Source organism: Physcomitrium patens, chromosome 4, assembly GCF_059467195.1.
Source record: "Physcomitrium patens ecotype Gransden chromosome 4, ASM5946719v1, whole genome shotgun sequence".
NCBI classification, from domain to species: domain Eukaryota; kingdom Viridiplantae; phylum Streptophyta; class Bryopsida; order Funariales; family Funariaceae; genus Physcomitrium; species Physcomitrium patens.
Window position 1 is genome coordinate 16,457,653 of NC_143413.1, and position 24,866 is coordinate 16,482,518.

General features: G+C 40.5%; 3 protein-coding genes across 9 annotated transcripts; 1 reads left to right on the forward strand and 2 right to left on the reverse strand.

Moving 5' to 3' along the window:
* The first annotated feature begins 275 nt into the window (after nucleotides 1-275).
* On the forward strand, nucleotides 276-12,140 carry LOC112281002 (kinesin-like protein KIN-14B). 2 transcript variants are annotated; one of them, XM_024517037.3, is made up of 24 exons: nucleotides 276-1,602; nucleotides 2,552-2,675; nucleotides 3,021-3,107; nucleotides 3,289-3,453; nucleotides 3,672-3,778; nucleotides 4,009-4,140; nucleotides 4,303-4,496; nucleotides 4,786-4,947; nucleotides 5,114-5,205; nucleotides 5,465-5,616; nucleotides 5,849-6,052; nucleotides 6,385-6,531; nucleotides 6,796-6,975; nucleotides 7,138-7,230; nucleotides 7,491-7,549; nucleotides 7,705-7,939; nucleotides 8,136-8,327; nucleotides 8,780-9,010; nucleotides 9,314-9,428; nucleotides 9,715-9,950; nucleotides 10,095-10,193; nucleotides 10,488-10,628; nucleotides 10,768-10,926; nucleotides 11,186-12,140. In XM_024517037.3, exons 1-24 carry the CDS (start codon nucleotides 1,303-1,305, stop codon nucleotides 11,666-11,668), a joined length of 4,089 nt encoding a protein of 1,362 aa, XP_024372805.1. In that variant the 5' UTR covers nucleotides 276-1,302; the 3' UTR covers nucleotides 11,669-12,140. The 2 variants fall into 2 exon arrangements, with proteins under 2 accessions (XP_024372805.1, XP_090106106.1); XM_090249980.1 differs by lacking the exon at nucleotides 2,552-2,675 and having other exon boundaries at nucleotides 569-1,602.
* Nucleotides 12,141-12,562: 422 nt separating this feature from the next.
* LOC141045324 (cell wall assembly regulator SMI1-like) lies at nucleotides 12,563-14,161 on the reverse strand. Its single transcript, XM_073533531.2, has 3 exons — nucleotides 14,031-14,161; nucleotides 13,654-13,775; nucleotides 12,563-13,459 (listed from the first exon to the last, which is right to left on the reverse strand). The coding sequence occupies exon 3, from the start codon at nucleotides 13,402-13,404 to the stop codon at nucleotides 12,736-12,738; it is 669 nt and encodes a 222-aa protein (XP_073389632.1). The 5' UTR covers nucleotides 13,405-13,459; nucleotides 13,654-13,775; nucleotides 14,031-14,161; the 3' UTR covers nucleotides 12,563-12,735.
* Nucleotides 14,162-16,356: 2,195 nt separating this feature from the next.
* LOC112280973 (uncharacterized) lies at nucleotides 16,357-24,507 on the reverse strand. Of its 6 annotated transcripts, none has more exons than XM_024516981.3 (21): nucleotides 24,405-24,507; nucleotides 22,897-23,206; nucleotides 22,565-22,633; nucleotides 22,280-22,417; nucleotides 22,009-22,126; nucleotides 21,822-21,904; nucleotides 21,332-21,427; nucleotides 21,039-21,207; nucleotides 20,666-20,808; nucleotides 20,292-20,378; nucleotides 19,919-20,104; nucleotides 19,571-19,738; nucleotides 19,265-19,385; nucleotides 18,995-19,064; nucleotides 18,757-18,844; nucleotides 18,506-18,626; nucleotides 18,171-18,382; nucleotides 17,943-18,051; nucleotides 17,556-17,820; nucleotides 17,046-17,371; nucleotides 16,357-16,877 (listed from the first exon to the last, which is right to left on the reverse strand). In XM_024516981.3, the coding sequence occupies exons 2-21, from the start codon at nucleotides 23,119-23,121 to the stop codon at nucleotides 16,681-16,683; spliced, it is 2,991 nt and encodes a 996-aa protein (XP_024372749.1). In that variant the 5' UTR covers nucleotides 23,122-23,206; nucleotides 24,405-24,507; the 3' UTR covers nucleotides 16,357-16,680. The 6 variants fall into 6 exon arrangements, with proteins under 6 accessions (XP_024372749.1, XP_024372750.1, XP_024372748.1 ...); XM_024516982.3 differs by lacking the exon at nucleotides 24,405-24,507 and adding an exon at nucleotides 24,233-24,348; XM_024516980.3 differs by lacking the exon at nucleotides 24,405-24,507 and adding an exon at nucleotides 23,952-24,087.
* Between the last annotated feature and the right edge of the window lie 359 nt (nucleotides 24,508-24,866).

Genomic DNA, 24,866 nt, shown 5'->3' on the forward strand with positions numbered 1-24,866 from the left:
ACTCTCATGCACATGTCCATCGACATGCCTTTCTTCTTGCTGTCTATACTTTATTTTGAAGTATTTTTTTTTGTCCATTCCCGAATAATAGTCATTCTATCACAAAATCACCGCCTCTTTTTTCTCCCGCCCGTTTCCCTGATGATTGGCACAAGTTTCACAATCGCACCGAACTCCTCAATCGACCCAGAACAATCCACAGTTTACCGAATGAGGCATCTCGAAGCAACATGCTAAAATAAACCCATTCCACAAACCCCCACAATTCCCCTCCTGGTGCGGTGGGCTTAATGCTCCGTCCACTGGGCTTGTGTTCCTTCATCGACTGCTTTAGTTTGTGTCCACACCCATGCTCCGTCCACCATCCTCTCTCCGTTCTGTCGCAACAGAATTTGAACTTTCCTCGTCCTACTCTCGCTGTCTCTTTCTTCCCACGTACCCAATTGGGTCCCAACGATTTCCTTTTCCGCGATCCGACTGGGCGTTCATTTCAATTTCCTGCTTGACTTGGTGACAAGCATCCCCTTCTTCGTTGCGCCATTTTATCCAGTCACTGTTGATGGCGTTGGTACCTGACATTAGGAGAGTCTTCTGTTTATGATACGGAGGTCATTTCAGTCGCGGGGGTTGAAGTGGGTAGGTGGCATGACCATGTGATCGGAGTGTTTGAGTTTTTGAATGGTTGCGAAGGCGTCGTCGTAGCCTGCCGAAGAGGGGCGTAGGGCGGGAGGTGACGAGGTGTGGGAGGTTGGGTGTTCGTTGATGGACTCTGAGGGGAGGGGCTTTGTGCGCTGTTATTACGTGGTCGAGGAACGAAAGCAGGATATGCAATTTTGTCGCAGATGTGGTGTGATTGGCAGCTTGGGAGTTGTTAGCTCTTCGGGCTCTTAGGCTTGGTTGTGTAGCGTTTCTAGGAGCTTGGACTGACAGGGAAGTAGCGATAGTGACAATGAGCGCGCGTTCTTTGCGTTATATGTGGAAGCCTTTGGGCAGATATTGAGGTGGAAAGCTCCTGTGGGTGGAGTGAGATTTCTCTTTCGAATTTTGTTGAGATTGGGAATGCCTTAGGTCATTGCGGATGTGACCTAGCTCAGTTGGACATGCACAGGCTTCGTCTCTTAATTCTGTGGGGTCCAGCAGTTGAATCGTCTAAACAATTTGACATCTTGCATCCGCTTCCCGGCATCTTGGATTTTTTTTAGAACTGTCGGTTTCTATTATAATTGCGGGATCACGCAGTTATATTGAGGATCAGGATTCTTTTATTGGGTACTCGCACGAAGGGGATTGGTGGGTGGATAAATGGGGGATGCCAAAGGAGTACGCAATTCGTGGGGCGGGGGGCTACCTTCATACAGGCAGTTTGATGCAGATGATGAACCGAGGGTGCGCGAGGCGCCTGTGTATGTTCCTCAGTCTCCTTCCTTGACGGGAAGAGTGCCGCAGTCTCCTTCACTGGCAGGAAGGGTACCACAGTCCCCCTCTTTAGCAGGGAGACGACATTCTATTTCTGCCGTGCAGTTCCCTGACACTCCCAAACAGAAAAGTTTGCAGTCTCCCACATTTGTCAGCAAGGTTCTTAAAGTTAAGGACCGTCTCTCTGTGAGTTTCGGAACGCGCCTTCCATTTGTTTGTTTGTTTATTTTTTTTTGTTTTGTTTTTGTTTTGTTTTGTTTTGTTTTTTTTTTTTTCTTTTGAATACGTAAGCTGTACACACCGACATGCATGTGGACCGGAGCAATGCACGGGCGCGTATCGCACGCCGTTCTTGTTCTCCGCCTTTCTCGCATGCTGCCTGTGTGCTTCTTCGCTCTCGCAGCTACGTGTGATAGTTGCAGTGTACAATTGGTTTGTTTCTCGCCCACCTCTGCGGACTTGGTTGTTGGGAGGTGTGGAGGCAGACCACGAAGTTGTGCTGAAATAGGACAACAACGGTTACACCCCCAAGTGTTCTTTGAAAATAAGCCATTCAGTTTTGCACGATCCCTTAATCCTCTTCGAATTGTAGTATGAGATGCTATTTAAACTGGATCGCGAGACTGCTCATTCACTGGGATTATTTGTTCTAGACAGTCATGAAGCTGAGAGTTGCATACATTCAGTAGTCAGAGAAGTGTAGGTCTGTGTACAGAAGTGGGTCTGCGAGGTGACATTCATGATCTTTTAGATAATATTTCGAATGCAAAAGCGGAAATTGACTACGAGCTGAAATTACGTACTCTGGCATACCAAATTGGTGAATTAAATTGTTTTATCGGTGCATTGTGCGGTCAGATTGATTCTGCCACTTAAGGTCGCATGTGAGTTACACGAAAGGAATTGTAATGCGGAGGAAATTATGTGGAGGAATAAATCGATGGAATTTTCGTCTGGGAAAAGAGACAGATACTTTAGATGTATGGTCTACGCGTGCCTTAAAATAATCCTGGGGTTATATAACCAACTCGCATTAGCGTCTTGGCTTTCAGACCGCTAGAGAAACCTTTCTACAAGTCTCCCAGTAGACGAATGTGCTTTATCTAGCTGTGATGCTGATATTATACTTCCGCAGAGTGCACGAGAGGAATGCATAGAGCTCCGACAAGAGGCTAGTGACTTACAAGAATATTCAAATGCCAAAATTGAACGGGTGACCAGATACTTGGGAGTTCTTGCTGAGAAGGCTCGCCGATTAGGTGATTACTCTCTGACTTCGGTATCCTTCTTTGTTTGATGGGCCTCTGGAGAGTCAGGCACGAACAGGGGGACTTGCTTATATGCGTTACTCCTGCAATGCATTCCTGCAGTCACCAGTGTATTGAAAGAATATCATATCATACACGTGCACGGATCGTGTCCAGGAAATCTGATGGGAGTTATCAAGTAGACAAGCTTTGTAAAATATTACGGTGGTACAGCACAAATGGAAGCTTCCTAGAACTGAAGTATAGAATCTTATGGTGTATTCCATCATTTATTACAGTGGTGGAACATGTCGTGTTGTCATTCCTCCTGACCCATGAATCTCACTTCCTTCACAGACGAGGTAGCTCTGGATTCAGAGTCTCGAGTGACTCCATTGAAGAAAGAAAAGAAGAAGCTTTTTAACGAGTTAGTCTCTGCAAAAGGTGATTTTGCTGGTTGCTCCTGTGTCGGTTGCTTTGGCGGCTGTCTCAATTAATGTCAGATTATTAGTTGGCCATTTTCTGGAGTACCGAATTATGTCATAAAATTGTAAATGTGTTGAACTGTTTGATTTATCATCACGCTTTTAATTTGCTGGAAGCTCAAACAACTTTCTGGGTACAGGAAACGTCAGAGTTTATTGCAGAGCTAGACCACAATTTGAGGATGAAGGCCCCTCTTCTACGACTTATCCTGATGACTTCACGCTTCGTCTCAACTCTAACGTTACAGCTGCTCCTAACAAGGATTTCGAGTTGGACCGCATTTATGGTCCACACATCTCTCAAGGTTCTCCTTCTCCTCTGCCATAGACAGGGATAATAGCTAATTAAGGGGTCGGTCTTTGGGAGAGAGGAAAATCGGGGATCAAGACGTGCATTAATGCCATTGCCTAAAGATAGGGGTTTACATCTAATCCTATGATTACAATTTTCGCCTTCTAATGTTACTTCCTTCTCAAAGGATGTTGGGTTGTTCTGAAATTAACGGTTATCTTATCATTGCAGCCGACATCTTTCAAGACCTCCAGCCTCTTGTACAGTCTGCACTGGATGGCTTTAACGTGTCTATATTTGCTTATGGTCAAACCGGAGCAGGAAAAACTTTTACTATGGTACGTATTCATCTCTTGATTTAATCATGGTTCACAGGATCCTGCTTGGGCAAATAGATGTGATTTCTGTGTTAACCTAAAGGTTTGCATTATCTTTGCAATTATGTTCGGAATTGTTAACGTTATCAGGGCCGAGTTACATTACCAACAGAATCCTTTACAGTAGAATTTGTTTTATCATCTCATATCAGCTGTCGTGATGGTTTACATGAGTCGGGGTTCTGTAACAGGAAGGACCAAGTCATGACCGAGGGTTATACTACCGAGTCTTGGAAGAGCTCTTTGATCTGGTTAACTCAGAAGCCACTCCAACTTCAAGCACGTCATTCTTTGTCACAATGTTCGAGCTTTACAATGAACAGGTAGGTTCAGTGCTCACAATGATGTGTCTTTAGAATTATAAGGTTTTATCGATTTTCTTTTATGTTTGCGAATGAAAGCTTTGCTGAACTCTACAAGTTCGGAGTATTTATTTGAACGTCGTCTGTAAAAGACCCATATCTTGAATGCTATGATCATTGCAGGTCCGGGACCTCCTGAAAGCTCCAGACAACAGGGGTGCCTCCACAGTCCTGTTTGGGGAACCGGGGCGTGGTGTTGAGTTGGTGGATGAGCGTTTAGACAGTCCATCTGGATTTGCCCGAATATTCAAGTTTGGAAAGCAAATGCGAGCAAATGTGGATGGAGTGAAGTTTGATCGCAGCAGCCGCTCGCACTTGTAATTTCCTTGGCATATATTATGTTGCCTTTGTTGGATTGTATGCAGTCAGCCCGTGTGCGAATTGAATCCTGTTCTGTGTATTGCCTGCTAAGTCAGTCAGGTACAAGAACAGCATGCCACATATATGTTTGAATTAGATCTAATTGGTGCTCTACGCTTCTTCCGAACCCCAAGTACCCTGGTTTACATAGTTCTGTTCTGGCCATTTAACTCTTCAGACAAGCACTGAACAACACCGTGGACTTCTTAAATTATGCTGTACTGATATCTGAAGTGGGGTGATCAGAGTGGTGACGATTCACATTCACAGTTCAGATTCTTTAACTGGAGAGGAGCATTACAGCAAGCTATCAATGGTGGATTTGGCTGGTAGTGAGCGTCTCAACAAGGCCGAAGCTAACGGAGACCGTTTGACAGAGTCATTGCACATTAACAAATCTCTATCCGCGTAAGTTCAATTGTCAGATCCGCAGAAATGTACATTCATGACTTGATGGTTTCTTTAAATGGATGTGTGGACCTACGGTCACATTAGCAGAACTTTTACATCTCTCTATCCTGAATATGGAAAAGGGAAATTCTTTATCTAGCTCCTAATATGAGTTTCTCTGCAGTCTGGGTGATGTCTTGTCTGCACTGACCACGAAGAAAGATTATATTCCTTACGACCATTCGAAGCTGACTGAACTTCTTTACGATTCTCTTGGTACGTAACTCTTGAACAACAACAGTTGCAAACCGTAACTTTGTTTTAGTGGTATGTATGCATGCTCATTTACACCTCATTCAGCATGTCAGACTACTATCAGCAGTTCTATTTGAGACTCTTGAGTTTGAATTTAATTTATAGTTCACATCGAACCTGATCGAAATTACAGGATGTCAAGTCAACGATGAACTAGATCTCGGAATTCACTCAATCAATGTCTTTTTTTTTTTTTTTTTTTTTTTGTTTCTTTTTGTAGGAGGAGACTCAAAGGCAGTTCTAATTGCGAATGTTAATCCCAGTAATGCGGAAGTACAAGAAACCATCGCAACTTTGAATTTTGCATCTCGTGCTCGTAGTGCCGAGATCAGTTTGGGTAATCGAGATACAATTAAGAAGTGGAGAGACATGGTAATCCTAGGCTTGACTAATCTCTTGATTTTGTTTTTTGGTTGCCCCGTTCACATGAAGTTGATCCTAACTTCACATCTGTTCGTTCTCGTAGGGTCAGTTGCAGTCTTTGAGCTTATGTTTCACTTAGTCTCTGTTTTCCAAAATTGGTTGTTTAGAAGATACTGTTATGATCCTTGTAGTTTCCGCTGGATGTGGTCGCTCCTTACTAGAATATATGTGTGGTGATCAGGCAAGTGAAGCTCGCAAAGAATTATATGAGAAGGAGAAAGAGGCAACAGAGGCCCTTGGTGAAGTGATGCAGTTAAAGCGCGCTTTGAAGGAATCAGATGACCAGTGCTTACTATTATTTGGTGAGGTTCAGAAGGCATGGAAGTTGGCTAGCTCCCTACAAGCTGATCTCACCAGTCATGAATCATATATTAACAAGCTTCAGGTACAAACCTTGGCCGTCATTATACTTCTTTTAAAGTATATGAATTTTCAGAGGTTTGTTAGAAATTTGCGTGTTGCAACTTATCAAGGACTCTGATGCACTTTTTGATTTTTGTACCGGCCATGGAGTTCTTTTCTTGCATTTATGTGTGTAGAGGATGCCAGCATTACAAAATGGGTCGCACCTTAATTTTTATTGAAGTGGATGTGAAATACTCTTGGTTAACAACATTTTTCGAATGACGAAATTTTGCGGAGGGTGTAAGGTGCTATTATCGTGCTTCTTGCATTTACGCTTCTTCACTTGTTCTTTTGCAAATCCTTTACCGACAGTTGGAAAACGATAGACTGAGCGAGCAGAGCATCAGAGATAAAGAGCAGTATACGAATGTGTTGACACAGTTAACGACATTCACAACGCGAGAAGAGCAATATCAGTCGCAGATTAAGGAGCGCAGTGCAAGGAATGAGGCACTTGAAGTGAGTTGTCCTGCATAACCATGAATCTCGACTGATCCAAGCAGTATTTAATATGCTTAAATAATTTCTGGGACAAGAGGGCTGCAATTCAGGAAGTAATTATAATTTGATGAGCTTTACTTTGCGCAGCTTTTTTTCATTGGCTGACTGACCATGGAGACACTCAATTCATATCGTAGGTCACTTCATTGTTAGTTTTCCTATTTTTTAAGCTGCTGAAGAGAGTGTTCCGGAATAAGTCGTATCAAGTGCAATGATTGGCAGGTAAGGGTGCAGGTGCTGGAACAGCAACTAAACGAAGCTAGAGTTGCTGCGGCCAGAACTTTGCCTGCTAGGCCAGATAACTCCGCAGAGTTGCAACGGCTGCGTGAAGAAACCGAAAATGCTTTGGACATGAATCAGAAACTCGAAGAGGAGCTCTCCAAGCGAGACGAGCTTATCGAGGTCTATATTTAAACTCCTCCGCGTTCTATCACATGTCAGATAAATTCGATCACGGTGTATATGGTCAGGCTTTACGTTAGTCCTTGATGTCTTCATCTCAAATGTTTTATATGCACTTCAATGCCCTCTTTTAGAATTACCTGCTTGTTTTTGCCATCACAGAGACTACATCAAGAGAATGAGAAGCTTTTCGAGCGACTGACGGATAGGAGTATGACTACAATTAGCTCACCAAGGGTTTCATCCACTCCGAAGGTACTAAATCGTTTCACTTTATTCGTTTCGCCACTTTCCTATAGTTAAATTCCCAGAGCTCAGACTCTCATGTAACCCTCGAAACATAGTTTCTAAAATACTAAAGTGTTTCGTTTTCGGCCCGCATCATTATAATCACTTCATTTCGAGCTTCACAAACTTCTCAGTAGCATTTTTTAATTTGTCTAAGGCTTCCTGGTTCACTACATTATTTGGGTTGTCTAATACTTGCACTGACCAACATTGTGTTTCTGATTAAGATTCCACGTGCGGAGTCAAGGGGCATGGATGATTTCAACTTGGACGGTGGATTCGTAAGGTATTTGAATTCTGGATATCAGTCTTAAGTTTAGCATAGCTTTCAGGATGCTCGAAGTGTTTGAGGCCAAGATCTAGTTGATTCCTGATAAATATTTTCATTTTTCTTGTTTGTCTTGACTGACTTTAGGAAGAATTTGGGGTTGTTTCGTTTAGTGCTACTGCAGTGCCAGGTTCTCCAGACATGCGATCATCCAGTAGTATGAGGGAATCAGCTGGCCCACCATCCTCTCCGGGAGGTAGTGGTGCATTGCTTAAGTATGGCTCGGGAGAGTCAGTAAAATCAACACCAGCAGGAGAATATTTGACAGCTGCTTTGATGGATTTCAATCCAGCCCAGTACGAAAGTGATGCAGCAATTGCTGATGGTGCCAACAAACTTCTGATGCTGGTAATGCTTACTGCGCATGCAGCTGGGAGTCGAACTATACATAAGCTCGAACGACTTAGACGTCTTTGGCCAACTTTGTGTAGCTCTATTAGCTGTTGCATGTTCTTGAATTCATTCTCTGACTTGATCATAGGAGGGATTGTTGTGAGAATTTTGCTGAAAACGAGATTGCGATCGCCTCGTTGTCGATTGGCAGGTTTTGGCAGCTGTAATTAAGGCAGGGGCATCTCGTGAGCATGAGATGCTTGCAGAAATTCAAGGAGCTGTGTTCGGATTCTTGCATAAAATGGAAAATTTATTGGTTATGGACACCATGCTTGTTTCCCGTGTGCGGATTCTGTACATTCGCTCACTTCTGTCCAGGGCACCGGAGCTACAATCCCTCAAGGTACGAGATGTTAATCTGTTGTGAACTAACGGGTTCACGTGGTAAACTATTATATCATTTACGGATACCCTATACCATTGAGTTCCTGAACTTGTTATTTGTGGATCAAATCTTGGCGTGGAGAATAATAAAATGGATCTTGTAGTGCTTTTTGTACTCTACCTTGAACTTTTTTAGTAGTATCCTAAGAATGTGTTTTATCTACAGTGCAAGAGTAACCAAATGTCTAGAGTAGAGTTACTGCTCTTGCGACATTGTATTCATGACTTTTATGGTCCTGATATGATTAAATTAATATGACTCAAGTCGGACATTTATATTGAATGCTGCTGCTTCGGATGTGATTCAGCTTTGTTTCTTAGTACTATATTTTGGTAGAGGTGTTGTATTAATTTGCAATAATGTCCTTAAAATCGAAACACGCTCATTAACATCTACTGTGGTTTCGGTAGGTTCCGCCTGTTGAAAGGTTTTTGGAAAAAGCAGGGTCAGGATCAGCAACTGGATCTGGTAGTGGACGTAGCAGTCGTAATTCAAGTCTCGGAAGTAGTCCCCAGAGATCGCCTGCTCATCGGAACAAAGGCGCGGACGACTATGGGCCTGGATTTAAAGTTAGTCTTAGACAAGAGAAACGTTCAAAGTTTTCTTCTCTAGTCTCAAAGTTAATGGGAAACGGGGATCAGGTTTGGATCTGATGTAACTGTTACATCAATACCTTGTATGAATATAGCCTTGAGGATTAGAAGTGTCTCAAATCTTTGTTTATTTATTTCTTTTCTGTTTGTCTTTAACACGATTGAGTCGCTAAGTCCATAAAATATGCAATCGTGAAGGTGAAAACTGCATCGACTTGGGGTGATGTACTTGATTTACAGTCATTTTGCTAGAATCTCTCTGATTACTCCTTAAACTTACCGTTCAGGAGATTTTTATGTTTCCCATTTGATGAATTGTAGCAATTCTGATCAATTTGTTTGCTCGTACAGGATAATGGGCGACCACATGTAACGGAAGGGAAGTTAAAAGAGACAACAGAAGAAGCACGCGCTTTTGCAATTGGCAATAAGGGACTTGCTTCACTCTTCGTGCACACCCCGGCTGGTATGATAATCTTTTTTCTTTTTCTTTTTCTTTTTCCTTTTCTATGAAAATAGAGTAATTGCCTTGAGTTGGTGTAACTCTAATTCGATCTATACATCTCAACCATCTTTTTGTGAAGCGTGTGTATTTCTACTGTGTGTAATTATCTCTTGGGGCCTGGGACGTCTTCTCAAAATCGTCATTCCAAGCGTTTTAGTACTTCATTGATGTTCTTCAAAGAATGGTGAAACCCTTTATTTCTAACTAGACACTAAGAGGTTGTGCATTCTTATTTCTGTTGATTCAGGTGAGCTGCAGCGTCAGATTCGAGGGTGGCTTGCTGAGAATTTTGATTTCTTGTCGCTGACTGGTGAAGAATCGATAGGAGGGGTAACCAGTCATTTGGAGCTCCTTTCAACAGCTATTCTAGATGGCTGGATGTCCGGTCTTGGAGTTCCAGCCCAACCCAGTACTGATGCTTTGGGTCAACTTTTGTCTGACTACACTAGCATGGTCTACACTCGCCAGCTTCAGCACCTAACGGTGATTTCAACTCAATTCAGCAATGCTAACCGTAGATATCTTTTAAGCTGATGATGCCTGCGCCAAATCTTCTACCTGTAATGACATACCCAAAATGCACCAATTTGTTGCTGATTGGGGCTTGAAATGCGCTGGATGTCTCAGGATGTGGCAGCTACATTGGCAACTGAGGAAGCAGAGGACGCGGCTCAGGTTACTAAGTTGCGGTCAGCTTTAGAATCTGTAGAGCACAAGCGCCGCAAGGTCATCTTCTTACCGCATTTAGTTGCTTTGTTTGACTGACTTGGCGAGAATTTTTTTTCGGGTTGTAGAGTGTTGAGCCTCGCTTCCCCTACGCTGATTTAGTCTTCGTATTCCAATCAATATCTGTTGCTTGAGATCCTTGGCAAGAAGTACCTGTTTTGATACTGCCAGTTTTGATACTGGTGTTACACTCTTGGATGATCGAACTCTATCGTATACATTTCAGGACTACTGGAATCTATGCAGGGGTTGGGTAGTTGCTGGTGACTTAACCAGACTGCGTTTATTTGACAGGTCTTGATGCAGATGCGCACTAACGTAGCACTTCTATCGAAAGATGATGCTACCTCACCAACTCGTAGTTCATCAATGGATACAGAGAATGTTCGAATTGCATCACTCATGTCCCTTGACGATTTTTTCAAGCAGGCTGAGGTAAATTAAGTTCTACCACCGTGCCGTGAAGGTTTTCGTCTCAGGGTCGCAGAAGGGTGGTAGGTTTGTGGAGAAACTTATAAACGGTTACTGCTTTTCTTGTCCTTTGATATATTCGCGTATGTTTTATTTGCTACAGGAAATTTACAGGGATGCTCCTCATGGTACAACTACTGTGAACAAGAAGATGACTTATTTGAGGCGACTTGATGCTCTTGAGGAGCGCATGAGCACACTCCTCTCCATCGACCAACCATGTGCTAACAAATGTATTATGGACGCAAGGAAATTCGTCGAAGTAAGTTACCTTTATGTCTCAATTTGAAAATTATTTATCTCGTTTTGGCGAGATTTCCTGTTTGAAAAGAGTTGATATTTTATGCTCCTAAACGGACGAGTACTGGAGTAGGTAGTAGCCCTTCATGAGCATCAGTAGCCGCAGACGTTAGGATATGGCACAAGGGAGCGGCACGGTAGAATAGAGCAGAATTTTTATCTCCTTGTCTCGCTACTTCTCACGAGCAACACGCTCGACTTGTTTCTCTTTTGGTGTGTAGTCACTGGAAGAGCAGCAAGTGGTCTCTGGTGGTCGGCATTCGAGATCTCGCACGATGGATGAGCTTGATGCTTCCGGTAATATTGGTCAGTGGGACGAGGCAATGAACAACGGAGTTGAGAGCGAAGTTGTTCAATGGAGTGTTTTGCAATTCAATAATGGATCTGCAACCCCATTCGTGATCAAGTGTGGCGCAACATCAAACCTAGAACTTGTCGTCAAAGCGCAGGCGAAAATGCAAGAAAAGAATGGGAAGGAAATCGTCGCTGTTGTTCCGGTGCCCTCCGTTCTGGATGGGTTGTCAGTAGAGACCATACGGCAAACTATATCGCACCTCCCGGAGTCATTTCTTCAGTTGGCTATGGCCAGGACTGCAGATGGCACCAGAGCACGATATACCAGGTTATACAAGACACTAGCAATCAGAGTCCCAGGATTAAAACATGTCGTGGAGGAGCTTGAGGAAACATCAATGTCGAAATAAACTTTCATTGCAATGGCCGTAGTGTGCAAGTCTCATCGATCTTGGCATGAAGTCATTGACCGGATTCTTAGAGTCGTACTGACAGGATCTAGCATGTGATATCCGTCCTGCAACGTGCTTTTGTCATCCGAAGGAGACCTTGTGTCAACGTCGATTCATCATCGTTTGGATTACAGGTTTAGGGAATTGCTTGAGATTGAGCATTGTTTTAGCGAGATTGGTTGGGTGCAGTCAGCTCCCTGTACTCTGTTCATAATTTTAGTAGCAAGGGATGAAGATGTGGATTGCTCTTGTGTGAACTGGGTTGTGTCCTTTTAGTGTAGTGAATTGTCTATATACAGAGCAGGTATTTGTGTACTACTCAGGCTTATCTCGTGTGATAATTATCACATGTAAGGCAGTTGCTTCACAACTTTTTTTGTAACATATAGGTGAAGGGGAACTTCATACGTGAGGTGCAGATTGACCATCATCATCTAGCTCTTCAAATGTGGGCTGCAGAAGTGTTAGTAATCAGCTGGTTTATTTCCGATGCTCAGGGGAGGCCGTCTGTTTGGTTGGTGATTAAAATTCTAAACATGTCTGCCGAATATCGCAGTGCACGTGAAGTTATTGCTGATATTATCACCTGGTTGATTTATTTTGGAAAATCAGTCCGCCTTAAACCACTCTTTGTACTGGGTCAGCTATGAAACATCTAAGCATCTGAACCGAAGCTGTTCACCCTGTGATTAACACTCTCGCTATCCAGTTATAGGATAATTGCGAACCTGAAGACTGAATCGCCGCTGTTTTGTACACTGAGTATGCTTCACCTGCGCATATTGTTCGGCAATCTTTACGAGCAGTAACTAGGATGACCTAAGCACCATAGGCGTAACAGTATACAACATGTTTTTGGAGGGCGAATATAAGATTCAACTTGCTTAATAGGTACAATTAGAACGATTTACGTTCTAGTCTACCACAGAATTAAAACAGCAATCTGTAAATACGCTAGCAACTAAATGTCAAGCATGCTAGCAATGCGTTCTTGAGTGTGCTTGCAGCTGGATGATGACTCCAATTCATATCGTCTGTAAACCTTGTGGTTTTTGAGGTAATGACGTCTGGGTGTCAACTTCTTTCTGGACGAATCCACAGTCGTTGTCCCAGATCAGAACGCCGTCTTCGAGGTCGGAAGCACAAGCGGTAAGCCATGCGAGGAAGCTTGGAGATCGGAGGGGACGGCCAGAGTCGTCATGCCACATCTCTATGATCTGGCCGACCGTCCCTCCCTCTGCAGGATCCATGTCGATGCAATCGTGGTCCCCTGCGCCATCGTATGTGATCGGAATCCATCGCAGGTTCCACCAGACTGCTTTGACGCCGGGATCGGGGTCGGAGTGTACATCATCAAAGGTGTCATCATCAAGCAACTCCTTCCAGATCGTCCACTGACTTACGATGTCTTCTGTGGACAGCAGCGGACCCATCCCTATTAAGGTATGATTGTTCGCCTGTCCGTTATGTCGTTTCAGCGATGCTCGGAAATCCTCCGGGAATCGGAACCCTAGGGCCGTTTCTGCAACCAATATTTCATCTTCAGTTGCTCCGGGGTTGAGAAACGGTGGGGACGGCCGTGGGAGAGCGTCATCTTGTTCCGTGTTGAAAGACGATTGCGACGGCGTTATATTAGAGAAATGCTCATCCATGTGAGCCTCAATCCTCTCCCACTGAAACACAACAGCCTCCATCACTAGCTCCTTGGATCACTTGTAGATACAAACTTGATGGATCGAAACCCTGGCGCTGCGGAAACGGGACGAGCACTAGTATATATGAATCGCCATAATACGCTCTGAGCGTCCGAGTGCACAAGTGGCGCGCATGTAAACAGTTATATCTATATTTCGTTTCGATTATTTTCAGTAGAAGTTTACTGCAGAAGCTTGAAGTGCAAGCTTCAACATATGCATCCAACTAAACCATGGAGGAGTTGATACCTCAGAATGTTCCTGTGTCTTTCTGAAGATACCATTGTCAACATTTTTCCTCATCGTCAAACGTGTTGGAAGACGAAAATGGAGTTTTTTTTGTTTAGCATTCTGGTGATCAGGCAGACAACCTGCATTTCAACAGTTACAACTTCATATCAACCAGCATTTCAACAGTTACACAAAACTGGCCAGAAGACCTTATCATGCTATTTATTCTACAATTAAGAGAATTGAATGAGGCTTTGAAAGATGCGTAGCGTTTGTTGTTTGAGAACATCAGTATACATAAAATACTCGATAAAAATAACTGTTGAGTTTGAGGATTCTTGAAGCATACGACATTGTTGGACACTAAAACTAAAATCGCTTCGGAGAAACAAGACCTAGACTTAGCTTTGGGATTCCTGCAATGCATGAACTCCAAACACTGGCTTGCCAAAGTTGCTCCCTATCAAGCCACCCCCATCCGGCTACCCCTTCCTATCAAGCTGCCTCTCATTAGGCTACAAATCCCAAGATTTGGTTTGGTTGATATAAAGTTATAAAAACCCAAGCTCGGTGTTCTATTTTTGGCTGTGATATTCAAGTTTACTAAGACACCCCTCTCTACTCTGCTCCATCCTATTTTTTTTCTACCATATAATGTTGTTAGGTTTAACGTATGTCTCTGTGAGATTCCCTATTGGTGGGTGTGTTGCCTCACATTTATCGCTTCCTTGTTGCTGGTGCTCTTGATCTCCCACTTCTGCATATGCATTGTTGGTGTCTTGTATCGCACACCTTGTTCGCACATTTGCTTCTTCCAACGATTTTACTTCCGTTGATCCGTGATTTCAAGAATCACTTTGAATATTAATCGCGCAACAAACGTTGGATTTTTATTTACTTTATTAATTTATTATTATTATTATTATTCTAGATACAGGATTTGATGGTGGCAAGACTTTGTTGTAACATGACTTTTGTTTCCTTTGGCCAGTTTTATGTATTTGTCCTACAATCCAAAATTTTGTTTCCCTCTTAAGAGTTGTGGCCCACATAGTTACAATTGGAAGCTCAATGTGAGACTACAACACCAGTCCTCAAGCTGCAATTGCAGGATCCTGGATAAGAGGAACAGACTACAATACACAAGCTCATTATTCACCTAAACTACTCAATTCCATGAGACAATGGCTTGTTGTTGATTGATAGTGATTGCATTTGCTTAGGACACCAACCTTGCACAACTTCCTTCAATCACAAGTTCAATTAATGTTTTTCATAGCTTACCTGAAAATAAATAAATAAATAATACTCAATAATTTCATGCTTGATTGCATATTTCGAACTCCCATTAAATAAATTTGGATGTAGATTATTTTGATAAAAAAATCTAAAAAATCTAAAAAATCAATATTCAAATTGTTGTACTAAAATCACCATTGAATATAAATTGAAATTTCAGTAGAAATTAAAATTTTAATTGCTATTATTTTGGAGGTTTAATTAAAATTTTATATATTGTTATTAAATTCAATAGAAGGGCTTTATAAACATCTAAATCACGTATTTGGATTACTTTAATATAGAACAAAAAAAATCAATGATTGAAAAGATGCTCTTTAAGTTGATCTTGATGACATGTAAAATGTCAGCTTGAAATATGGTTATTTTTTGCTATATGCAAGATGTTTTGCAGTATGGTGTTATGATTTCAGAAATCTTTAAAATTTGATATGTGTGACGTGTACAGAATTCTTGATTCGTGACTTTTACAACTACAATTTAAAAATAAGTAGTCTAATAATATTTTTTTGTAATAGTATTTTTGTGTAAGTAGTTAAATTTTAATTTGAAGATCAAAATAATTAAATTAAAAATATATAATACATAATGACATGACACATGGAAACTATAAACAATGAAACAATGAGTTGTTTTTGGCAATAGATGTAGGATTTTTTATGAACAATATACTTTACTATGCTGGATGGGCACTACAATGCGTGCATGGCACATCAAATGTTAAACAAAACATTATTTGTAATCGGAATAATAAAAAAAAATAAAAAATATGATCTACAGTACGTGTGCATATATGTATATTCATTGCATGCTAATAAATTTAATTTACTTTTACAAAACCACAATACCATTGGTTTGTAAAACAAAAGCATAATGTAAGAATCTCTCTACATTTATTATTGAACTCAAACATAACAAAAAAAACAATCCACTTAATTCACTAGTCACTTATTTTAAAAATACATACATCATATACATCATAAGAACACAACACAATCAATTTTTAGATCAAGTATACTGTTTATTAACCGATAGTCGGCTCTTAATATATATATATATATATATATATACATATATATTTCACTAAATTTATTGTTTAACTTTTATTTTATTTTCTGATTTGAGGCTTATTGTGATTTAAAAAAAAAACACAAAACAAAACAAAACAAAACAAAACACATTGACCATACATCCAACAATCTCCACACCAATAATCTGCTCCATCATGAGCTGAATTACTTCATAAGTTGCAGCTTTCAGAATCTACACATCTATATATATATTTATATATATATGTATATTCTATATGTGTAAAATTGAGTAATGTCTTATGCTGCAACTAATCAAGAATTATAATTTGATACATAAACAAATTTGAAAGAACAATACATTGATTACAAATAGAATTAAAACATATTCAAATCTATAACAATTGTATATTTGAATATTTATAAAAATATTCATATAAACTTTTATAAAAAATGGTATTAAAATAATTTCATTAATACATAATATAATATAATAATGTAATATGAAATATATCTAAAATCAGTTTTATATATCTAATTTAAATTTTATGATATATTTATCAATAAAATATGTATCCTGCTGCCACAACCCTGCCTAATTGCCAACAAACTAGCAACTTCAGCTTTTGGGCAAGGCATGAAGATCATTTGGCAAAAGCCCAGTCAAGATTTTGTTTCTTTCTGGCCTAATATACCACTCTTCACATTTTGAAACAAACTAGTTATGAGTGTCAATTAGATCATACTCATGTGAAATAGACAAAGGAGTATCTTTTGACACGGGCCGTTCTTTTGACCAAAGCTCAAGTGTCACAGATCCAGGGCCCCAATTGACGTGACACCTTTCCACTTCATTGACATCAAATCTGTTGACCACTCCCAGGCCAGTTTCAAAATCAAGAAGAGTCCATTTCCCTGCAAAAGTTCAATACAAATTCCATGAATAACACATAGTAAAATTTGTATCAATCTAGAGTTGAGGGAAACAATTTAATCTACTGCATAATTAAAAAATTATAAGAAAGACACTCCTTTACACTATTAAACAGATTAGCAAAAGGTTGTGATTTGATATCACTTTACCATTAGGCCTGTTGGAACCTTTGATTGAGAACTCCCCAAAAGCCATGCTTGGTTTTAATTCATGTTCTTTTCCATCAATAGCAATAAATATAATGAAAGAATTCATTGGATGTACAATCTTGAACGTTGGATGTATTCGCAAACACACAAGTCTCGAAAAACCACCAGAACCAGCACCCACTGAGCGTGCCACTATACTGGAACTAATTTTGATAGTCTTTAAAGAATTATGAGGCAAGAGAACTTCTCGGGCAAGTACTAATCCTCCGCCAACATCCCCTTCCAATCCCACCACCTCGTGCCCTTCCATTTGAGCAAGGTGCCGCCTAAACAAAAACAAGTTATTTGCAAAATGAATTGCTCATCAGCATTTCACATCAAACCAACATTCTCCTATGTTGCACGTTTAGTATTTCTAAGCATATTAAAAGTAAGATATCAAAGAATTATGATGTTGGAAATTATATGCAGTATAATAAAGAATTGTGACAAGCTCATAATAAAACTTACTTTACAACTTTGTATTCTTCATTCCAGCCAGAAGACTTCAATTCAGTGCCACTAAACTCCTGATAACCACCATACTCAAGTCTGCCTTCCATCCATTCATACCCTGATGGTTTGTGGACCATTGACATGATACGACCCCCAATCCAAGGCACCACCTTTACAAACACAGCTCCTTTCTCAAGGTCTTCAGGCATGAGAACAGCTCCCATTCCCTTAATAGTGGGATGCTCATTAAAAACCTTGTCCAACAAACTTTGCTTCTTCTCTGGGGTGTAAGATTCAAACACAAATTTAGTAGTCATACAAACCACATGCTAAAGATCATCTCAATTAACAATGCATGTTACGAGAGAAAATAATCAAATGACTGGGAAGTGAAAAACCAACCTAGATTGGAGCCTAAATTGCCCCGATTCAACATAATTAATTTGCTAAGATCCTCTGTTGTCGGCAATTGAATTCTAAGCTCGCCTCCGTCAATGCACTCGCCCTCCACCTACAAGATTGTTTACCAAATGTTACCATAACACAAATATTCAATCCCACAACGGAAGCACAAAATCGCAATTTCAATTACTGTCATTTTTTTCAAACTAAAAGTAACCTCTCTAATACCTGAACATTTTCACCAACCAAAACACGCACTTTAAGAGTGCGTTTTGGCCTTTCACGATAACCTTCCGTAGAAGCAACACGGATCAAAACTTCTCCATTATTGGCATTTGTATTTGACACTTTCTCAGCTTCATAATGAGTGATAAGGTAATCGCCATTTTGGTAAGCGAAACCATCACCATCATCTTCATACAATTCCCCTGAGGCTTTACCTAAAGGGAGAAGAAACAAAGCATGTAAAAGAATACCAAAAGCAATAGAATTCATAAGCCATTCAAAGGCATGCATGCATGCAAAATATTGCTATCAAATGCTAAAAAGATATGGTACTTTACCTTTGTCATCAAGGGCAATTAAAAGTGTGACTGTGTCTGTGGGTTTGGTCTCTCCAACATGTTGGACAACGGGTCCAGTTGGGACGATAGAACCACCCCTCAAAAAGAGCACTGGCAATTCCTGAGAAGTTAAGAAAACGCACGATTGGCCGTCAGTGCTAACTATGCCCACAACCCATTCATAAACAGAGTTCCAAAGTCCAAGTAAGAGCAAAAAGATTCATGTTCTTATGCGGAACAAAGGAATGTACCGGATGATCATCATCAAAATGGAAGAGCTGCCATACTCCCTTTGATAGAGGCTCCGCGGCATTAGAATCTCGTTTCTTTGGAGAAGACCTACAAGGAACCATGTATAACCTCAAGACAGTGTCCAAACATTCACATACTTACAACACTTTTTGTCATGCTCAAAACATGTAAATAAACAAGTTGAAAGAACATAGGTCGTGGAAAATAAAATTAACATGCAGAATGTCTTTCCCTTACCAAGTTTTGACAAGAATCGATCCCAACAAAAAACTGTCATCTATTTCTCGAAGTTCAGCATTTGTAGGATCTATTCAACAAAAAATATAAATTAGATTATGCAAAACCAGCCCAGTTATGCACAATGCTTAACAAACTTTGAAACTAAAGCATCTGGAAAACTACAGGCATTAATTCATGGACCACACTAAAGTACCACTTATGTCACAAAAAGCCAAAACCAAAAATAACCACACAATAGCAAAAAAAATGAGTACCTCATTGACATACCAGAAAAGAATACGGGTGTCATTACAGGCACACCCGTGGTATGCGCCTTGTAAAAGAGAGTGTATAAATGTGGCAACAACCGGTATCGCCTGTTCAAAGCTAACCTGGAAAGCTCTTCCACCTACAAAGTAACAAATACCACCGGATACGTTCAACAATAATCGCATTATAAGTTCTTAATTGAATCCCAAAGACATGAAAAAAAAAAAAAAAAAAAAAAAAAAATGTATCATGATAGCAACAAATTTTATTATTTCATTGCTTGGATGAATGTTTGTAACCAAACCAATTCCAAATAAAATATACCTCAGGACCAAAGGACCAAGGTTCATGGTCAATGGTTCCTTGTTCAGAATGACCCCTCGCAAATGGAAACATAGCACCAAGTCCAATCCACCGAGAGAACAACTTAGGTGTAGAATCTCCACCAAATCCACCAATATCCGGACCACAGAAAGATTGGCCACTCAAACCCTGCACAAAATTGTAAGAATCAGTAATCATGTGTAAGCAAGAAAAAATCATTAACATACGCCACACCAACCAAAAATTCAATATCTCTAGTAGTTAAAAAATATCCACCTGGTGAAGCACTTAGCATAATAGCACTATCCACCAAATGCTTGCATAACTAAGGAGGTATTTGAAGCATACCAAATTAATTGCCATTGGGATACTCATGCTAAGATGCTCCCAGTTTGAAAGGTTATCACCAGTCCAAGTTGCTGCATATCTATGAGCACCGATGAAAGCTGCCCTAGTCAATACAAATGGCCGCTTGTTTTTACATGCAAGTAGCATACCCTCATATGTTGACCTTGCTTGAAACATACCATAGACCTGCATCAGAAAATACTTAGATGACTAGTACATGATTAAGCAACTTCTTTCGTCACCTCAACAGTAATCAAAGTAAAAAGATTCAAATATTTATTAATAAAATAGCATCAACAAAATTTAGTAACATCCCTAAGAAGTTTAAATTGGAGAATCCCTCTCGATATATCCAAAAGGATGAGATGATTACATTATGATAATGCGCATGACTTTGAGTGCCCCCAATTTCCTCATCGCCTCTGTGAATGTTTGTCTCGGGCATAGTTTTAGTCACAGTCTGCACATGAAAAGATCCTTACTAAATTGCTGGTTCAGCTGTGCATTAAAAATGTTCATACTAAAAAAGATTTTCACAATGCAATCTTAGCTCGCCCAAAAGAAGTTAATTTGATATTCATATCACAACCATAAAAAAAAAAAAAAAAAAAAAAAAAAAAAAAAAAAAAAAATTAACACCTACTAGACACAATTAGAACAAGCATAAAATGGCTAAATTATAAGTCATAAGTGTTCCAATTTATTCTTGAAAATCTGAAAGCATTCAAGCCAAAAGTAGATTCCAACCTTAAAAACGGCTGGTTCATTCATATCATTCCAAATACCATCCACACCTACGTCTGCAAAATCCTTCACAAGATTTGCCCACCATTTGCGTGTCTTCTTGTTGAGGAAATCAGGAAATACAACTGATCCGGGCCAGCATTCACCTAAAAATGAGGCAAAGGTCAAAGCATGGAACATGAATGAGAAAAAAAACATAGTACAACACTTACATTGGCTAGCATGAACAAGTAAGACAAAGTTAAAAGGATACACTAAAAAAATTAAAAACAAATAAGGTTGATCCTTGTTATAGAAGGCATACTTTATCCTGAATCATTAAAAAGCGCCACAAGTAAATAGGTGTAATCAAACCAAAATTGACGAAAATGCTTACCAACATAAGGTTTTCCATTAGCACTAAGCACCCACACATCTTCCTCACAACCGGAATCATAGGCGCCGTAACCCTCTTCAGCCTTGATCCCGGGATCAAGCATCCAAATGCCCTTGAATCCCTTTCCATTCAATTCATCTAACATTCCCTTGGGATCTGGGAAAGCTTCCTGTAAGTCGAGCAAAATCTCAAAATACTATGAGACTCAAACAATTTCCTTTTAACATCTTTAGACTAGTATACACCCTGCTGTTCAAGTCTTCCCTTGAAGTTTAATGAATGCAATGACATACCTTTTTAAAGGTAAAGCACTTGAAGTCTTCCATGTAGTCAATATCCATCCAGACCACATCGCATGGAATCTTTTTTTCTCGGAATGTTGTAGCAACCTGATCAAAATATATTAGACTAAGTCAACATAGAAAGAAGAAGAAGAAGAAGAAGAAGAAGAAGAAGAAGAACTCTTGATTGACAAATAATAAATGAGTTCATCCAAAAATGTTAATAAATTGGTGCCTCATTTGAGTGTCTCAACATCAAATCAGAAATTTAGAAAAAGACTTAACATCAAAGCCTTACAATACATTATATGTTGTCCACTTTGCAAGACAATGATGAGTTTTATTTAATTTCCGTGATTGTTTTAAAGATCAAATCCCGGTAAAAATTAATTTCCGCCTTCTCCATTTAAGTTCTCATTTCTTGAACATATTACTCTCAAAGCAAAGCAAGGGGCATCAATGATATATATATATATATATACGAGTAATCTGGGAAAAATACCTCCAAAACCCTATCAGCAGTTTCATAACTCCATCTACATTGTTGGTAACCAAGTGCCCACTTTGGAGGCATTTGCATTGTACCTGCCATACAAATAATCAGAATACATAACACCATCAGGACCTTAATAGACGACTCTAAACTGATAATCCATTCTGGAACTTCAGATGATGATAAAGCAGCATACCAATGGCACGAGAAAGTGATGTCATGAGCGCATCTGGCGTGGGAAATGGTCCAAATGTGATGACTGGGTATGGAGCTGCAGCTATAATTCTGATGTATGCCTCTTTCCTCAGATCAATCTGCAAGAATAAAGTTCAAGTACATTACCACGACTGCAAATGACTAGTAAATGACCAGAGCTTGAACGGTGTATCAGTAGGTCTAGTTACTCGCTTAGCTGGAAAGTAAAATATGAACGAGCGCCCCCAACGAGGAGAATCTCAAAAACTCACTTCACAACGCCTCGTGGTGTCAGTCAGCACTCCAACGGCCTGACCACTTGGAAGCACTGCGAAAAGCCATGGATGAGACTGGTATAAGGAGGTAGTATTCTGATTGTATCCCCACGCATCTGTATTCCAAGTGTAGATCTGTACAGAATAACCAGCAGATATATGTTAACCTGATACACAAAAAGGTACAACTTGAGATCCTTGACACGACCAATAGAGATGCAAAAGAAATAAATACTTAAAATATCTAATTAAAATTCATATTGCAAAACACAAATACCTCACCCTCTTTCCGGTACGCTCAACAGATCCACCAACTTCACCAGTGCCATAAAAGGATGTACCTTCTGGAAGCTGCAGGAAAGTATCAGACATATGACATTGACATCTGAACATCTGACATATTGAACGATTCTTGATTAACAGCAAGTATTACCAAATACGTGAAACAAATCCAGCAGCATGTGAATAAATTTATTCTTCGAAGTAGAATATCAGAAAGTGCAATGTTTCGGACGATGCAATATCCGATAATGAAAATCCTTTGAAATTACGAACATTAGAAAACCAGCAAGTACAACCCGAGGTAGTCATGTCGTACTCAGTGAAGTACTCACCTTAAGCGTCACAATTTGTTGTGCGCCGTCGAATTTAAATTCAGGGATGAAATCGGGTTTGTTACTCTCAGGGAATTTTATCTCAATCTCCTCCTCTCGCAACCTGGGGTTCGCAAAAGAAACGGTCGGTGCAGCTTCCTTTCTAGCACTTTCTGACTCGTCGAAGCGAAAGACTGACTTCTCAACTATTGGCATCCAAACCGGCGTCATTGAGGTAGGATCCATTGTTCCAGCGGCGTGAGCTGAACAGCCTTCACCTGGATTACTCTTTCACGACTTGATTCGTGAAGGTCCCTCCCGAGCCACGAACCTGTTTAATAAGACTGAGGTGTAAGATGGTGATTCATCGTTGATACGGGTGAGAATGTACAGCCATGTTTATTCGCTGTGCCAAAGAAAGAATATAATTTAGGAATATAATTAAGGAAGAATATACTATAATGAGCTCAAAAGCCAATCCAGAAATGGACTCCATGAAAATTGAAAATAATTAAAATCCTAGGTTATGCTTTTTGGTGTTGTGCTCAATTCGCTTACTTCACCCTACAAAAAGGAACCGTGATCAACACCATAGTCGCTACTTGTATGAAAAAGAATGCAGCCTCCTATGACCTCAAAGAAGTTTGGACTGTTTAAAATGCTATCAGAATGGAGTTGGTTAACTACCTCGCAAATCCTACCTCTATATTTTGATCTTTACAATATGTTCTACGTATGCCGAATGCTGTCATCCCACACATTCATAGAAGCTTTTGCAGGCCAATTATAAAAAGAACCTTCCCTGGAAGAATTGAATATTAAATAAACAGACGGAAATTGCAGCCACGTAAACCAAAGCAAGCAGTACTAGTTAAACGAGACTCCGTAGAAGAAAGAGGTCTATCGCGAAACCTTTCCTAACACATTCCAGGCGAGGTAGACAAGGCAATCAGCCCGCGGGAATCACGAAATAGTTCCCAAGCAATCGAACGCGATAAGCCTGAACGTCAAGTACATGATACTCGCGATGTCAACCAGAAACTCCAACGACGTAATTGTTATTCACAAGATCATACGCTGACAGTCGAAATTCACGTCACTTCTCGAGCTAGCGAAATCGCCCTTCCGCATCCACAACTCACGATGCAGTCCTCGATCAAACACAACAACAACGTACTGTTCTAATTATATTCCTCTCAGTAAGCATGTGACCACAACACGCGAGTCTAGTCGAAAGTCCACTGCATTTGATCTCAAGATCGCAACCGCTAATCTGCTTTGCCTCTTTCAAGGACGATACTGCCAAATCCTATTCCTATTGGACCGCAGACCATCAGCCGCACCAGGCTGTTCAGACCTTCCCAAACCGAACGCGCCACAGAAGCGGCGACAATCGAAAAGCTACGAAGTCGGCCTCAAGCGCAGCAATAGCGGCGTGACCGCTGAGGAAGAGCACTCGACACATGCAGCACACAACAGGGGAATCAGACAGGTGGAATACAGCGAGAAAAAAGCTTGAAAAAGCTGACCAAGACTCTGTTCTCCGGACGACGCAAAATCGTGGTTGCCGCTGTCGAAATCGATTCTCCATCTATGCTTTGGCACTAGTGGTCGGTCCCAGGGTTAAACTTCTTAAGCCGGGCGGGGTGGGGGCGGGGGGTGAGGGGGAGGTTGCTTTCAAAGATGATTCATCCCCGCCTGAGTCCTGAGGATGCGTCCCAATTGGCGTCTGAGTCGGTTATGATAGTAACCGGCATTTCTAACCACGTGACGAAACGGCGTTAATTTTACCTCATTGAATGGAAACTATTTACCCTGGTTGAGTCTGTACAGCATGATATTTTTTTTCTTTTGCAAAACTTTTGCATGATATTCTTGATTCAGCATATTCTTCTGTATGCTTCTTGTAGCTGCACTGACTCTGCATGCTCCACCCATTTCAGCTACAGCAGAAGAGGTATATGCTATGTATGAGTTGTGTTGCATAGCTT